Raw genomic sequence first — 17,797 nt, 5'->3', positions numbered from 1 at the left:
TTAATCATTGCTATGCTGAAATTATAACTAATATTGATACTGTTGTTGATAATATTCATTTTTGATTCACTACTTTTGGTTTGTTCTGTGTCGTGTTTGTGTCTTCTCTCAATCGCTCTGTTTATTGCAGTTCCGAGTGTTGCTGGATCACGTTTGGTTTTGGAATTGGATTGCATTGTTATGGTATTGCTGTGTATTGTTTTTTGGATTGATATAAAAAAAAAAATTGTTTTTAAAAAGTCAATTTTTTAAAAATGAGAATCGATTCTGAATCGCACAACGTGAGAATTGCGATTCAAATTCGAATCTATTTTTTCCCACACCCCTAGAAGAAACGCAAGGTCCCAGATGACCACAGGACCTCCAACACGGCATCCTCAAATTGTGTATTAAGATTACCAGTTAACTGAAATTACATGAAAGCTCTCACTTTGCTGAAATCGCAGATACTGTGTGTTTCATCTCCCTGCATACAACCAAGTAAGTAACATGTCCACTAGAACTCTCAGCTCCTCCGCCTGTCACTCAGTGGAGGACAGAGCTTAGCTTTTGGAGAGAAAAGGCTCACGCTTGCAGACCAATACTTTGGACACTTTTTAAACTCAATTGCGGGGTTTTTAAAAAAAGTCCCTAAATCTAGTGACAAAGTCAATTTGCAGCACTCTGTTGCAGAACTATTCCACGCCTACGTGCACATTAAATTTGATTGGCTGGTAGCGTCACGTGGGGCCCTGCGCCAGGTAGAAATAGCTAACCTCTGTGTCTTATTGTTGCATTTGCTTTACAAGTCAGATACAATTGTCCATTTGTTTTTCATGCCTAACAATCAAAAATTTTACAGGACGCGCAAGAAGCCTGAATGTTGTCATAAAAACATTTTGGATGTTTAATTCAATACGGTTCAATAAACAGTTTGTTTCAGTGATTCTTGCTACCCGCATGCTCACCACCAAAGCTGTAAACCTAGTGAGAAAACTGGAACATAATGGCTGAAAGACATGTAGACAAAAGTCCCTGAAAGCTTAAAAATCAAAAAAGTTTTGGAATCATCTTAAGGAACTTCTATGTAGGTATGGGTAACAAATTCGGTACTTAAATAGGCACCGATGGAATTTAGTCGGTTCTCCCTGGTATAATCACGTAAAATTAAACAGTCCAGTATTTCGACCCACAGCTGGTTGCAGACTCAAACACTCGGCAGGCAAACAGGCGCATTCATACCTGACTGCCTCTATATACTGTTGCAATTTGCCATGCCAACAAGGCAAGTATTCTTCATAGAAAGAACTTAAAACTAAGGCTGTACTTTTCAAAATGCGCTCAAATGATGCCAAATACATGCTACTGATTAGCATGTAATGTATTTTACATGGCAATTTCAACACCTCCAAAATTGGTAATCAAAAATACAACTAAAATGCATGTTTCAATCAAACAGCTGGTTAATGATAAGTGTAATTCTTACAGACAAATACTTTGTAGGGCTCAACTAAAGACAAGACTTTGCACCCAACTTAATGGCAAAGACTACTTTCCAACTAAGGCAACACACGGAGGACAAACTAAAATAAATGCATACTTGCATGATGTAACAACTGGACAGCACTGTTGTCAATATCAGCTAAGTGTCAAATGTTAAATAAAATATATATATTGTATTGTTGAACAAAATAACAATTACTTCCACATAAATACACACAAAAGTACAGAAAATTGATAACGATTCCATAGGTACCGTAAATTGGTAAATGTAAAAAAAATACCCATCTCTACAACTTTGGATATGATGAGCTTTGCATGAAGCTTGGGAAACTAACTCACAGTCGGATGAGGAATGGGTGGTTGACCTCTTTCAGCACGGCTTTTTCATTGAAGACATGCTGCTCCTGCTTTAGGCGGATAACGTCAGGGATCCTCATCTGCTTCAGGGCATAGAAGGTCCTGCTCTTCTTGTCCCGAACCAGATAAACGCGACCAAATGTTCCTGTACCTGAGGAGGGGCAACATAAGCAAAGGAAAGGTTTAATGTGTGCAACAAAAAAGCACCACCTAATAATAATGAAAGGGAGGTGGTGAACTAAGCAGAAAACTGAAAAATCAGGGTATTTCAGCCTCGTCAACAAGAAGTGTATGTAAGTGTGAAATAGGGAATCCTCCATTCACAAGTTTTCCCTATCCGTTCATTTATTAGGACTCCCACAAATACATTGGGCACTACCTGTTTGTCCTCAATTAAAAACACATTATAGTACAATCGGACTGTCTGCGAAAGCAGCTTGTTATTACAACACGGGCGGTACGCATCGTAACTCTGCTCCTTATCACACCTTATATGCACCAACCACCGGGCCGCAGAAGAATTTTTTATAACAATTTTTTTTATTAAATCAACATAAAAAACACAAGAAACTGTACACTTACAATTAGTGCACCGACCCTGAAAACCTCCCTTTTTAATGTCAAAAACCTCCTGTTTTCATGACAAAGAAAAAAAAGAAAAAAAGAAAAAGACTCCCTACTCCCCCCCCGCAGGACAAATTATCAAGCGTTGACCTGTCCACAGCTACAAAAAGGTTGGGGACCACTGCCGTAGCTGCCGATCTTGTGCATTTTAACACTTTTTAGCAATACAGTATTATTCTCTATCCTTGATTATTCTATTTGTTTATCTCATTTTAAGGGGACACTGCATTAAAAAAAAAAAATTATCTATCATTTACATCCGTTATGTGAGACAATAACATGTTTTTCTCTTTTTTGTGCATTCTAATTTGTAACATTTGGTTCCTACTACGGGATTCACGGTGGAAGAAGGGTTAGTGCGTCTGCCTCACAATACGAAGGTCTTGCAGTCCTGGGTTCAATCCCAGGATCGGGATCTTTCTGTGTGGAGTGTGCATGTTCTCCCCGTGAATGCGTGGGTTCCCTCCGGGTACTCCGGCTTCCTCCCACTTCCAAAGACATGCACCTGGGGATAGGTTGACTGGTATGTGAATGTGAGTGTGAATGTTGTCTGTCTTATCTGTGTTGGCCCTGCGATGAGATGGCGACTTGTCCAGGGTGTACGCCGCCTTCCGCCTGATTGTAGCTGAAATAGGTGCCAGCGACCCCAAAAGGGAATAAGCGGTAGAAAATGGATGGATGGATAGGTTCCTACTACATGGCTAACACTGTAGCTGTATCCCGCTCATAAAGCCCTCTAAAAAAATATTCCATTAACGCCAACAATAGTCCTTTACATGTCATTTCCTGAGGGAACTCTCCTGAAGAAATCAATAAAGTTCTATCCATCTATCTATCTATCTATCTGTCTGTCTGTGACATACATACTAACCAATTATTAGCAACATTGCTATTGAGAGCTAACGCTGAGGAACTACAGAGATCTAACTATCTTATGCAGCTATTGACAAATTGAGCCGGTGAGCTGCTGCATCACCTCTGAGTTGGTGAAAGGGTGTGCTAGATTATTAATCACCCATCACACATGTTAAATAAAAGGTTGTGGCCATAAATCCAGAAGTTGGTCAAATTTGACATCCAATTCAGCCCCGTAGACATCGCGAGGATCCACACAAATAGACACTAATTTGAGTCACCTTTTTATTTATATTTTTACTTCAGTGAGTATCATGCTGAATTTAACATCTAACCGAAAAACACAAGTCTAAAGAGCAGACACTAAAGGCCTACTGAAACCCACTACTACCGACCACGCAGTCTGATAGTTTATATATCACTGATGAATATTAACATTGCAACACATCCCAATACGGCCTTTTTAGTTTACTAACTTACAATTTTAAATTTCCCGCAGAGTTTCTTGTTCAAAAGGTCGCGGAATGATGACGCGTGTTTGTGACGTCTCGGGTTGTAGCAGACATATTAGCCCAGTACCACACATTGCTAAAAGTCGTCTCTTTTCATCGCATAATTACACAGTAATTTGGACATCTGTGTTGCCGAATCTTTTGCAATTTGTTCAATTAATAATGGAGACTATAAAGAAGAATGCTGTTGGTGGAAAGCGGTGGATTGCAGCTGCTTTTAGCAACGAAACACAGCCTGTGTTTCTTTGTTTGTTGTAAAGCTTTAACACAGAGCGGTCAAGCAAACATGTTTTTCTACGTCAACCAGCAAGTTTTTGGATGGGAAAATTGTGATATTAAGGCGGCTCTTACCGGAGACTTCAGTGAATTATGCGACTTCCTCCTGAAGCTCAAAAAGGCAGCTGTGATCTTGGCTCCTCAACTGGCTTCTCTAAAAGACACTGGCGTTCACCACAGCCATCTGACATTCAGGTATGACTTTACAATCTCACTAAAACACTATTAAAACAATAAGCAGATAAGGGATCTTCCAGAATTATCCTAGTAAATGTGTTTAATTACATCTGAAACGGTCCCACTGCCGCCGCCTGGAGCCGTCGCTTTTTCTTTTTTTTCTTCTTTTTTTTGTGCTTCACTCTAACTTTCCTCATTCACGAATCTTTCATCGTTGCTGAAATTAATGGGGAAATTGTTGCTTTCTCGGCTGTAGGCTAACATTATAAACAATGTGAGGACGTGAGGAGCCCTCACACCGGTGACGTCACGCGCACATCGTCTGATACTTCCGGTAAAGGCGAGGCTTTTTTATTAGCGACCAAAAGTTGCAAACTTTATCGTCAATGTTTTCTACTAAATCCTTTCAGCAAAAATATGGCAATATCGCGAAATGATCAAGTATGACACATACAATGGACCTGCTATCCCCGTTTAAATAAGAAAATCTAATTTCAGTAGTGCCTTTAATGCGCCTTTTGTATGAAATTACACCTGACTAGACCCGCCTATCGGCAGTGTGCCTTTTGGTCCGTAAAATGCAGTAAATGTGTCATTATTTAAGTCAACATGCATTTGTTTTCATTAGTTATGGTCCAATTATAGTCAGTAGAAAATAGGCCATTGACGATAAGCAAGATGGATATATTTAGTCAGCCAAATGAACAATGTAGTGATTGCAGCGTGCACCTTCTGGTAACCCAGCACCTCCAAAACCCTTAAATCTAGACTCCAAACATCCCAGAACAAGCTAGTCAGGTTACTTCTCAACATCCACCCCAGATCACACCTCACTCCTTCCCACTTCTCCAAAGTGGGCTGGCTCAGGGTGGAGGACAGAGTAAAACAACTTGCACTGAGCCTAGTCTATAAAATTCGCTATACCTCCCTGATACCGAAGTACATGTCAAACACCTTCCAGAACGTAAATAACCACCATAACCACAACACCAGGAGGAGCTCCACAAACCACGTTAAACCCAGATTCCGTTCTAACAAAGGTCTTAACTCATTCTCCTTCAATGTCACATTGATTGATTGATTGATTGAAACACATTGCACAGTTCAGTACATATTCTGAACAACTGACCACTAAATGGTAACAACCAAATAAGTTTTTCAATTTGTTTAAGTCGGGGTCCATGTAAATCAATTCATCAATATGGAATGCACTCCCAACAGGTGTAAAAGAAAGTGCATCTCTATCCTCCTTCAAAACCGCACTAAAAGAACACCTGCAGGCAACTACAAACTAGACTAACAGCATCCTACCTCCCTGGATTGTAAATAATCAAATGTAAAAAATCTATTGTATATACTTTTTCTTATGCTTTCTGAGCTCACTATGTTCACTGCTCGCTGTACATATCCTTCGAACTCAATCCTACACTGTTTCAATGTCCATTTCTCAGATGATATAATTGATGACTGAAGTGTTAATGTCGTGTGATGAGATGGCAACTTGTCCAGGGTGTAACCCGCCTTCCGCCCGAATGCAGCTGGCTCCAGCACCCCCCACGAACCCAAAAGGGACGAGCGGTAGGAAATGGATGGATGGATGAAGTGCTGATATCAATCAAACCTAACCCCCTGCCCCAACACCCCCTACATCCCACCCCCCGGATTGTAAATAATGTAAATAATTCAATGTATATACTTTTGATAATTAACTTGTGTGATGGATACACTCATCACTGATGACTGTATTATGCTGATAGTGTATATTTGTACCATGAATTGATTAATGTGGACCCCGACTTAAACAAGTTGAAAAATGTATTCGGTTGTTACCATTTAGTGGTCAATTGTACGGAATATGTACTGTACTGTGCAATCTACTAATATATGTTTCAATAAATGGGTTGTACTTGTATAGCGCTTTTCTACCTTCAAGGTACTCAAAGCGCTTTGACACTACTTCCACATTTACCCATTCACACACACATTCACACACTGATGGAGGGAGCTGCCATGCAAGGCGCTAACCAGCACCCATCAGGAGCAAGGGTGAAGCGTCTTGCTCAGGACACAACGGACGTGACGAGGTTGGTACAAGGTGGGGATTGAACCAGGGACCTTAGGGTTGCGCACGGCCACTCTCACACTGCCCCACACCGTCCCTAATAATAATAAAAAAATAACTAATTCTAATTGCGTTTCAGTGTCTAATTTTTAGTGGTCATTTTTTCCATACAATATTCAAAGATTTAATAAATCAAAAATATATTTAAGTATGTATTTTTTGCCTCCTGAGTGGATATATACAACCTTTCTCCAATAAGCGCACATTCAGCCTTAAAAAAAATAAAAAAATGTGGTTTTAATGTCGTTGCACTGCAGGACTGTTTCTAAAATGCCCAATAAAAAACGTACATGTCTTCTGAATGTTTGAAAACATATCAAAAGCCCACAGGTAGGAGCATGACAATGTGCAGTAAATGAGTCTCCGTGGTGATGTTCTATAACAGGGGTAGGGAACCTATGGCTCTAGAGCCAGATGTGGCTCTTTTGATGACTGCATCTGGCTCTCAGATCAATCTTAGCTGGCATTGCTAAACACGATAAGTCAGTGTTTTTCAACCTTTTTTGAGCCAAAACACATTGTTTTCACTGAAAAAATTCTGAGGCGCACCACCAGCAGAAAACATAAAAAAAATTAAACTCAGTAGCTGATGTTGACAAAAAAAAATTGTTTTCGCAATAGCTCTTGTCTCTATGTAGGTGTACTGTCAAGCAGTAACTCATTTTGAGTTTTTTCGGTGTTTTCCTGTGTGACTTGCGCTCCTATTTTGGTGGCTTTTCTTCTTTTGTTGGTATTTTCCTGTAGCAGTTTCATGTCCTCCTTGAATGGTATTCATCGCACCTGCTTTGTTCTTACAATCAAGACTATTTAAGTTGTGCGGACGCATTTCTTCTTTGTGTGGACATTGTTGATTTTCATGCCATGTACGGAAGTACTTTGTGGACGCCGTCTGCTCCGCACACTGTAAGTCTTTGCTGACGTCCAGCATTCTGCTTTTGTTTACTTTGCAGCCAGTTCAGTTTTAGTTTTGTTTTGCTTCAATGCCTTTTCTTAGCGGCACTGCCTTTTCTTTATTTTTAGTTTAAGTGTTGGATACCTTTTTACCTACATGCTGCCTCCCGCATATTGTGATCACGACATACCATGTTCCTGACATCTACAAAAGCAATTAGCTACCTGCTGCCACCTACTGATATGGAAGAGTATTACACGGTTACTCTGCCGAGCTCTAGACAGCACAGACACTCAATAACAGCACATTTTTGAATTATAGTTACAGGTTTGCAAAAAATATTATCAACCCAACTAGGTGAAATTACATAATTTCTCCCACGACACACCAGACTGTGCCGCGGCACAGTGGTTGAAAAACACAGCAATGAGTGATGAATAATTCCGCTGGTTAAAAATAACGTTCAAAATATAAAACATTCTCATGGATTTTAATCCATCCATCCGTTTTCTACCGTTCCTGTTCAAGAAGTCGCATTAATGGTAAGAACTATTTTATTCATTAGCTTCAGAATAACAATGTTATTAAAAAGAAGAAGAATGCTTATTATATTCTTAAAATGTTGGTATTACTTAAAAATGCACACGTTTTTTTTGTATTCAGTGTTAAAAATTATTGTATGGCTCTCTCGGAAATACATTTTATAATATTTTGCTTCCATGGCTCTCTCAGCCAAAAAGGTTCCCGACCCCTGTTCTATAAAGTACACACAGAATCCTCACTTAAGGCAGTCTGCACCACTTTACAATTGCACACGCCGTGTTGGTAAGCTGCATGCAACACGTTCACTAGTAGTACACGCAAGTTTATAGATTGCACACGCTATTCAGCCCGTGGTATTTGAATCTTAGTAAATCAGGCACTAAGTCTACTTTGTGTGCTATTTTCAAGTATACCCCACCCTGAGTGAGACGCTGCAAAAGCGATGGGATGACGCAGAGCAGGCTCGTTATGAAGGTCTTATCACTGAGCAAGTAAGTGTAAGCTTCTGTTATAAAATGCTCCTCTTTGTGTGTTGCAATTGTTTATTCTTTTTAGGGATATGGAAATCTCCTGAGGGATATATTTGAAGATGCTGGGTTCCTGAAGAGTCACAAAGTGAAAGTAAAGTTCCCCGAGGCTGCTGTTCAATGGGAAAAACACAGCTCTTTAAAGAAATGTAATGAGGTATGCATTGTTATAAAAAGGTAACATCTAAATGAAATGCCTTTTTTTGACATGTTAAACCTTCAATCAATCAATCAATCAAAAGTTACTTTTGGTGTGAGCAGCACATGTGGGTGGGTGTTGGGTGGATTGGGCTGAAAAAAACATGCACACACAAGCTCTCTCCAGTTACATTCCACATACTTTCATCATTCACCGGAAAAGGCCAAGTGTTCCAAATATGATGGAAGAGGGTTTTCAAGCTATGGAATCTACATGAAACTATCCTAAATCATGACTTCTGCCGACCAAATGCTGGGCTGCACTGATTTTGGGGTTGTGCAGGTGAAATGTACATCTCCTGTCCATCCATCTGTCCATTTTTCTACCGCTTGTCCCTTTTGGGCTAGCGGGGGGTGCTGGAGCCTATCCCAGCTGCATTCGGTTGGAAGGCGGGGTACACCCTGGATAAGTCACTACCTCATCGCATTGCCAACACAGACAGACAACATTCACACTCACATTAACACATAGGGCCAATTTAGTGTTGCCAATCAACCTATCCCTCATTGTTACTGTATCTCGTGAGCATTTGGTACGTCGCTATACAAAACCGAAAACAAATCCCGTTACAGACCCAGTGTGAACACTTATTGTGTAAGGCAGGGGTGTCCAAAATTTTTCCACAAAGGGCCGCTCACGTAAAAATTTAAGCATGCGGGGGCCATTTTGATATTTTTAATTTTCAAACCATAACAAAATATATGGATTTTCTTTTTTTTATTCCTTAGGGCTCCTGGGGAGCATAGAGGGTCTCAGTCACTAAAATGTTAAAAATAAGTCAAATTATTATTACTATTTTTCATTTAATGCTTACAGTAAATCTCTATATTAACTTGAGGTTGATATAAAGAAAAACAAATAAGGTTTTATGCCGTTTCTGTTAAAGACAACTTTCTTTTTCTTGTAAAACTGAAATATGCAGTATTTAGATAGATAGATAGATAGATAGATAGATAGATAGATAGATAGATAGATAGATAGATAGTACTTTATTGGTTCCTTCAGGAGAGTTCCTTTATTTAGCAATGAAAGCCCTCAAAAATCAATAATGCAGGACACCATTGATTTTAACTTTTTAATATTTTTGAGTAATCACAGTGAAAAGTTAAATAAAATCCTACTAAATATATTTGAGATCCGAAAGGCTCCCCACTCATAAAATGATACATTTTTATTAGGTTTTTTTTTTTACTTTTAACACTTAAATTTCAAGATAAACTTCCGATATATCTGTCCATTTTAAGTTTGAACTATTATTTTCTTTGGGCTTCACGGTGGCAGAGGGGTTAGTGCGTCTGCCTCACAATACGAAGGTCCTGCAGTCCTGGGTTCAAATCCAGGCTCGGGATCTTTCTGTGTGGAGTTTGCATGTCCTCCCCGTGAATGCGTGGGTTCCCTCCGGGTACTCCGGCTTCCTCCCACTTCCAAAAACATGCACCTGGGGATAGGTTGATTGGCAACACTAAATTGGCCCTAGTGTGTGAATGTGAGTGTGAATGTTGTCTGTCTATCTGTGTTGGCCCTGCGATGAGGTGGCGACTTGTCCAGGGTGTACCCCGCCTTCCGCCCGATTGTAGCTGAGATAGGCGCCAGCGCCCCCCGCGACCCCGAAAGGGAATAAGCGGTAGGAAATGGATGGATGGATGGACGTTTTATGCGCTTTTGTCAAAACGTTGATGTTTTTATATGGCAACCACACAACATATGCAATATTTTTTCCACATAAAAAATTTTAAAGTGATAATTTTTAGGTAATATTTCATTTGAAACATAGATTTTTTTGTCTTTTTTTTTTTGAGCAATGAAAAAAAAAAAAAGAGACAAAAGGAACAAAAAAACTGCCTGCATGACAGATCAGTGTCAACATTGCCCCTTATTTTCATTAGATTTCACCTCATTCCACTTATTTTAAATGTGATCCATCCATCCATCTTCTTCTGCTTATCCGAAGTTGGGTCGCGGGGGCAGCAGCCTAAGCAGGGAAGCCCAGACGCTCCTCTCCCCAGCCACTTCGCCCAGCTCTTCCCGGGGAATCCCGAGGCGTTCCAAGGCCAGCCGGGAGACATAGTCTTCCCGACGTGTCCTGGGTCTTCCCTGTGGCCTCTTATCGGTCGGACGTGCCTGAAACACCTCCCTAGGGAGGCGTTCGGGTGGCATTTTGACCAGATGCCCGAACCACCTCATCTGGCTCCTCTCGATGTGGAGGAGCAGCAGCTTTACTTTGAGCTTCTCCCGGATGGCAGAGCTTCTCACCCTATCTCTAAGGGAGAGCTCCGCCACCCGGCGGAGGAAACTCATTTCGGCCACTTGTACCCGTGTTCTTGTCCTTTCGGTCATGACCCAAAGCTCATGACCATAGGTGAGGATGGGAACGTAGATTGACCTGTAAATTGAGAGCTTTGCCTTCCGGCTCAGCTCCTTCTTAACCACAACGGATCGGTACAACGTCCGCATTACTGAAGACGCCGCACCGATCCGCCTGTCGATCTCACAATCCACTCTTCCCCCACTCGTGAACAAGACTCCTAGGTACTTTAACTCCTCCACCTGAAGCAGGGTCTTCTCCCCAACCTAGAGATGGCATTCCACCCTTTTTCGGGAGAGAACCATGGACTTGGACTCGGAGGTGCTGATTTTCATTCCGGTCGCTTCACACTCGGCTGCGAACCGATCCAGTGAGAGCTGAAGATCCCGGCCAGATGAAGCCATGAGGACCACATCATCTGCAAAAAGCAGAGACCTAATCCCGCGGCCACCAAACCGGAACCCCTCAACGCCTTGACTGCGCCTAGAAATTCTATCCATAAAAGTTATGAACAGAATCGATGACAAAGGGCAGCCTTGGCAGAGTCCAACTCTCACTGGAAACGTGTCCGACTTACTGCCGGCAATGCGGACCAAGCTCTGACACTGATCGTACAGGGAGCAGACCGCCCCAATAAGACAGTCCGATACCCCATTCTCTCTGAGCACTCTCCACAGGAATTCCCGAGGGACACGGGCGAATGCCTTCTCCAAGTCCACAAAGCACATGTAGACTCGTTGGGCAAACTCTCATGCACCCTCAAGAACCCTGCCGAGAGTATAGAGCTGGTCCATGATTTTGGGGTTGTGCACATGAAATGTACATTTCCTGTCCATCCATCCGTCCATTTTTTTGCCGCTTGTCCCTTTTGGGCTAGCGGGGGGTGCTGGAGCCTATCCCAGCTGCATTCGGGTGGAAGGCGGGTACACCCTGGACAAGTCGCCCCCTCACCGCAGGGTCAACACGGATAGACAACATTCGCACTCAAATTCACACATATTTCAGGCTTGCCCCTGACAGTTTGGTTGTTTTAGTTTTTCCTCTGTGTGTGTGTAGTATTTCCTGTCTTTAGTTCCTGTCAGCACTCTTATTTTGTTTCTGTTTCCTGTTTGTCTCCCTGAGTGCTGTGTCCCCTCAGCTGTGGCCAACCAGCCACAGGCTAAAAAAGGCCACTTTTTGAGCCAGTTTTTTCCCCCAGTCAGATGCTGGATTATTGTTGTGTCGTGTCGATGTCACCAGTACCTGTCTTGTCGCTTGTAGCTTTGTCTACTTTTGTTCACTCTGCTCATGCCTTAGTTCTTTCTTGTCACAGTAAGTGTTTTGTTCATAGCCTAGTTTGTTATCCGCCTCGTGCGCACCTCTTGTTAGTACTCTTTTTGTTGTTCTTGTTTTAGTATTTAAATTAAAGGCCTACTGAAACCCACTACTACCAGTCTGATAGTTTATATATCAATGATGGAATCTTATCATTGCAACACATGCCAATACGGCCTTTTTAGTTTACTAAATTACAATTTTAAATTTCGCGGGAGTTTTGTCTTGAAAACGTCGTGTAATGATGACGTGTACGCAAGACGTCACGGGTTTTAAGGAAATATGAGCGCTACACACACACACAGCTAAAAGTCGTCTGCTTTAACGGCATAATTACACAGTATTTTGGACATCTGTGTTGCTGAATCTTTTGCAATTTGTTCAATTAATATTGGAGAAGTCACAGTAGAAAGATGGAGTTGGGAAGCTTTAGCCTTTAGCCACACAAACACATGGTGATTCCCTGTTTGAAATTCCTGGAGGTGAAACTTTCCTATGGATCAGAGCGCAGTCAAGCCAACATGGATCCCTACCAAATGTCAACCAGCAGGTTTCGGTGGGAAAATTGTGGTTAAAAAGTCAGTTCTTACCAGAGAAAAGCTGAGCTTGTGCCATCCATAGCTGCCGTCGACTCCCCTGAGACACTGCGCGTCAAGACACCCATCCGACTATCAGGTACTATTTAACTAACTAAAACTCTAGCAACACAATAGAAAGATAAGGGATTTCACAGAATGATCCTAGTTAATGTCTCTAAAAACATCGGAATCCGTCCCAATGCAATCGCGTTTTTTTTTTTTTACTTTTTTTTTTAATCCTTTTTTTTTTCTAGTCCATCGCTATCAATATCCTTAAACACAAATCTTTCATCCTCGTTCAAATTAATGGGGAAATTGTCGTTTTCTCAGTCCGAATAGCACTTTTTGTTGGAGGCTCCCATTAAAAATAATGTGAATATGTGAGGAGCCCCCACACGTGTGACGTCATCGTCTGCGACTTCTGGTAGAAGCAGGGCATTTCTCTTAGCACAGAAAGTTGCAAACTTTATCGTGGATGTTCTCTACTAAATCCTTTCAGCAAAAAATGGCAATATCGCGAAATGATCAAGTATGACACATAGAATGGACCTGCTATCCCCGTTTAAATAAGAAAATCTCATTTCAGTAGGCCTTTAAGACCTTTGTTAGATCGGAATCTGGGTTTAACGTGGTTTGTGGAGCTCCCCCTAATCTTGTGGTTATGGCGGTCATTTAAGGAAGTAGTTTGACATGTACTTCGGTATCAGGGAGGTGTAGCGGATATTATAGACTAGGCTCAGTGCAAGTTTTTTTACTCTGAGCCTTCTTTGCCTTCCGGCTCAGCTCCTTCTTCACCATGTTGTAAGCATTTCACCAATCTCGCGCACTTTGCAAATTATACGTCATTTCCATTGTGCGCAAGCAATTTGCATATCGCAAGACGAGATTTAGGACGAGATTTTGTTTGAAAATGGCGCGACCGTGCTAATGGATGGTTTGAGGACGGATGGAGAAGAATTTGCGGAATTCCGCACAGAAAGCTACATCGAACGGAAGAAGAACAGCAAAACAGTCTCCCAACACTGCGTGGATGGCATCAAGGGTTAGGGTTAGTAACCAGAACTTCCAACACAATCAATATATAGCTGGAAGCAATTTCCAAAAATTGCCAAAAAAATAGTGCATTATAGAAATTTGCGCCCATTGATTTACAAAATGTGCACCACACATTATTCAAATATATAGATGGAAGCAATTTGCAAAAAGATTGCGCATTATACAAATTTGCAAAATGCGGTTGCGTATTTTGCAAATTGCTCCCATTGGTGGGCTTCACGGTGGCAGAGGGGTTAGTGCGTCTGCCTCACAATACGAAGTTCCTGCAGTCCTGGGTTCAAATCCAGGCTCGGGATCTTTCTGTGTGGAGTTTGCATGTTCTCCCCGTGAATGCGTGGGTTCCCTCCGGGTACTCCGGCTTCCTCCCACTTCCAAAGACATGCACCTGGGGATAGGTTGATTGGCAACACTAAATTGGCCCTAGTGTGTGAATGTGAGTGTGAATGTTGTCTGTCTATCTGTGTTGGCCCTGCGATGAGGTGGTGACTTGTCCAGGGTGTACCCTGCCTTCCGCCCGATTGTAGCTGAGATATTGACGAAGGGGAATATGCGGTAGGAAATGGCTGGAAGGGCTCCCATTGGTATTGTGCTTACAACAACCACAACGGATCGATACAGCGTCCGCATTACTGAAGATGCCTCACCGATCCGCCTGTCAATCTTTTTTTTTTTTTTAAATGTTTTTTTTTAATTTTTGCGATAGTATCAATTTTGCAATTTTTGCAGAATGTGTGGCGGGGCCGGTACACGATTAGCAGCGTGCCGCACTTTGGATACCCCCTGGTGTAAAGGATATCAATGTGAATAAAGAACACCCCAGAAAAATAAACTGAAGTCACTAATATATATTTTTGCAACTCACCCACAGTGGCGACGTTCACCAGGTCATCCACACAGAAATAAGTCTGCTCTGCTGCTGCTTCGGCGGAAAGACGGCTGCCATTGTTCTCTTTGGAACAGTTGCTCTCATTGCTGCCAATGTCGACTTTGGAGGACGCCATCAATAAAAACTTGCGAGGCGTGTTGTTTTTATTTGGAAAACAGCATGTCATCCATTGATGATGACGTAATGTGTGCCACGTTAGAGAATGACCCAAACACAAAGTACCTATATTGTTGGCGCTCTTTTATTTAACTGACCGCTTAACAACGAGTGACTGGATTCATTTTTAAAGCCTTGCTTACTCCGCGTCAAATGTAATCATCTTCAGCCATCATTTAGGATAAAAACAAGGCCTCGCCCAAGTCGACACGAACCGGGTCGAGACGGACTCATTTCCGGATTCGGTTGTTGTGGTCGAGAGGGGGCGGTACCTTTCTTTCCACTTCCGGTAGGTAGACCAGGCGCTGGTCTGGCAGTAGTAGTGCACTACTGCCCCCCACAGACGTTGGATCGTCATTACAGAGATAGATTGTATTCTGTCACGTGACTTCTTCCCTGAAGTGGTGGTCGACCAAGCCAAAATGGCTCTTGTTTGATTGATTGATTGAAATACTTGTCAACCTTGAGACCTCCGATTTCAGGAGGTGGGGGGTGGGGTAGTGTGGTCGGGGGTGGGGCGGAGGCGTGGTTTGGGGGCGTGGTTGGGGCGGGGGCGTGGTTAAGAGGAGAGTATATTTACAGCCAATATTTTTACCCTGGCTGTAATTAATATAACCATCAATCCAAGGCAGTATATATATATATATATATATATATATATATATATATATATATATATATATATATATATATATATATATATATATATATATATATATATATATATATATATATATATATATATATATATATATATATATATATATAGGGCTTCACGGTAGAAGAGGGGTTAGTGCATCTGCCTCACAATACGAAGTCCTGGGTTCAAATCCAGGCTCGGGATCTTTCTGTGTGGAGTTTGCATGTTCTCCCCGTGAATGCGTGGGTTCCCTCCGGGTACTCCGGCTTCCTCCCACTTCCAAAGACATGCACCTGGGGATAGGTTGATTGGCAACACTAAATTGGCCCTAGTGTGTGAATGTGAGTCTGAATGTTGTCTGTCTATCTGTGTTGGCCCTGCGATGAAGTGGCGACTTGTCCAGGGTGTACCCCGCCTTCCGCCCGATTGTAGCTGAGATAGGCGCCAGCCCCCCCCCCCCCCCCCCGCTACCCCGAAAGGGAATAAGCGGTAGAAAATGGATGGATGGATGGATATATATATATATATATATATATATATATATATATTTATATATATACCCTGCCTTGGATGGATGGCTTTTATAAGTGGGATAGAGCAGTGGTTCTCAACCTTTTTTCAGTGATGTGAACATTTTTTTAATTCAAGTACCCCTTAATCAGAGCAAAGCATTTTTGGTTGAAAAAAAGAGATACAGAAGTAAAAATACAGCACTATGTCATCAGTTTGATTTATTAAATTGTATAACAGTGCAAAATATTGCACATTTGTAGTGGTCTTTCTTGATCTATTTGGGAAAAAAGATATACAAATAACTAAAGACTTGTTTGAAAATAAACAAGTGATTCAATTATAAATAAAGATTTCTACACATAGAAGTAATCATCAACTTAAAGTGCCCTCTTTGGGGATTGTAATAGAGATCCATCTGGATTCACGAACTTAATTCTAAACATTTCTTCACAAAAAAGAAATCTTTAACATCAATATTTATGGAACATGTCGACAAAAAAATCTGTCAACACTGAATATTGCATTGTTGCATTTTTTTTCACAGTTTATGAACTTACATTCATATTTTGTTGAAGTATTATTCAAAAAATATATTTATAAAGGATTTTTTAATTGTGACTGTTTTTAGAATATTTTAAAAAATCTCACGTACCCCTTGGCATACCTTCAAGTACCCCCAGAGGTACACATACCCCCATTTGAGAACCACTGGAATAGAGGACCTCTTATAGGCTCCACTGTGAGCAGGCTTTTATTGACATGTATTTAATTTTTAGAATCCATCGTCATGTTTTTCATGACGATTGTGGACGATAGGCAACATTCTAAAAAAAAGTGCAGTTCCCCTTTAAATGGGAAATAATAAAGGTTAAAAGTATATCAAGCAAACCTTTAACAAACCTTTAGCTGCAAACTGGTGCATTCTTCAACTCTGCTCCCTTGAACTGGGGTGTGTGCAACTTTTCTGGTCTCGTTTCGCAAAATCTTTCACTCATCCGCGTTTTTGAACTCTGAAGAAGTCCTTTTCGCGATTTCAACGATTAGTACAGCCCAAAACAACATAATCATTGGACATTTTTTCTTGGAGAAAAGGCTAAATGGCGCCTAGTACCCGTTGAGAAAGAGAGCTATATGACCACCATGCATACTTAAGGGTCCAGTAAAATCCAAGCAATATCTTCAGTGTCTTTATTTAGACACAGTTTATGTTATCCTCCAAAAGCTGTGTACATTATTCTTATACATTTCGGGAAAAGCCTTATCTCTGCAGCTATAGCCGCCCGAAGCAGCAGGCCCGGCCGACCTGTCTGTAAACGTGTTGGTCATGTATGATGTCTTTTTGCTATTTGTTGTCTGTGAAATATAATGTTTATTGTTTAATGTACAGTCAGTAAAAATTAATTTCCCGAAAGGCACCTCTAAATCTATCAATCATTCAATCAATCAATGTTTATTTATATAGCCCTAAACCATAAGTGTCTCAAAGGGCTGCACAAACCATAACAACATCCTGGGTAGAGCCCACATAAGGGCAAGGAAAAACTCACCTCAGTGGGACGTCGGTGACAGTGACAATGATGACTATGAGACCGAAAGCAATGCATGTCGAGCGGGTCTAACAAGATATTGTGAACGTGCAATCCTTAGTGAATTTAACATAACCGTGAGAGTCCAGTCCAAAGTGGATCCAACACAGTAGCGAGAGTCCCGTCCATAGTGGAGCCAACAGGAAACCATCCCAAGCGGGGGCGGATCAGCAGCGCAGAGATGTCCCCAGCCGATA

General features: G+C 41.5%; 1 protein-coding gene across 1 annotated transcript in view; it reads right to left on the bottom strand.

The window, feature by feature from the left end:
* The window catches only part of prkx (protein kinase X-linked), a 34,341-nt gene extending 19,220 nt beyond the window's left edge, over positions 1-15,121 (bottom strand). Inside the window, exons 1-2 of the mRNA XM_061904698.1 lie at positions 14,682-15,121; positions 1,822-1,990 (exon numbers count right to left, since the gene is read on the bottom strand). Coding sequence (XP_061760682.1) covers positions 1,822-1,990; positions 14,682-14,871 — 359 coding nt within the window. The 5' untranslated portion in view covers positions 14,872-15,121. The remainder of the gene's footprint in view (positions 1-1,821; positions 1,991-14,681) is intronic.
* Positions 15,122-17,797: the final 2,676 nt, after the last annotated feature.

The sequence above is a fragment of the Nerophis ophidion genome, linkage group LG06, assembly GCF_033978795.1.
Source record: "Nerophis ophidion isolate RoL-2023_Sa linkage group LG06, RoL_Noph_v1.0, whole genome shotgun sequence".
In the NCBI taxonomy this organism is placed as follows: Eukaryota; Metazoa; Chordata; class Actinopteri; order Syngnathiformes; family Syngnathidae; genus Nerophis; species Nerophis ophidion.
The sequence above is the reverse complement of the archived record's forward strand: the minus strand, read 5'-3'. Positions and strand labels throughout refer to the sequence as shown.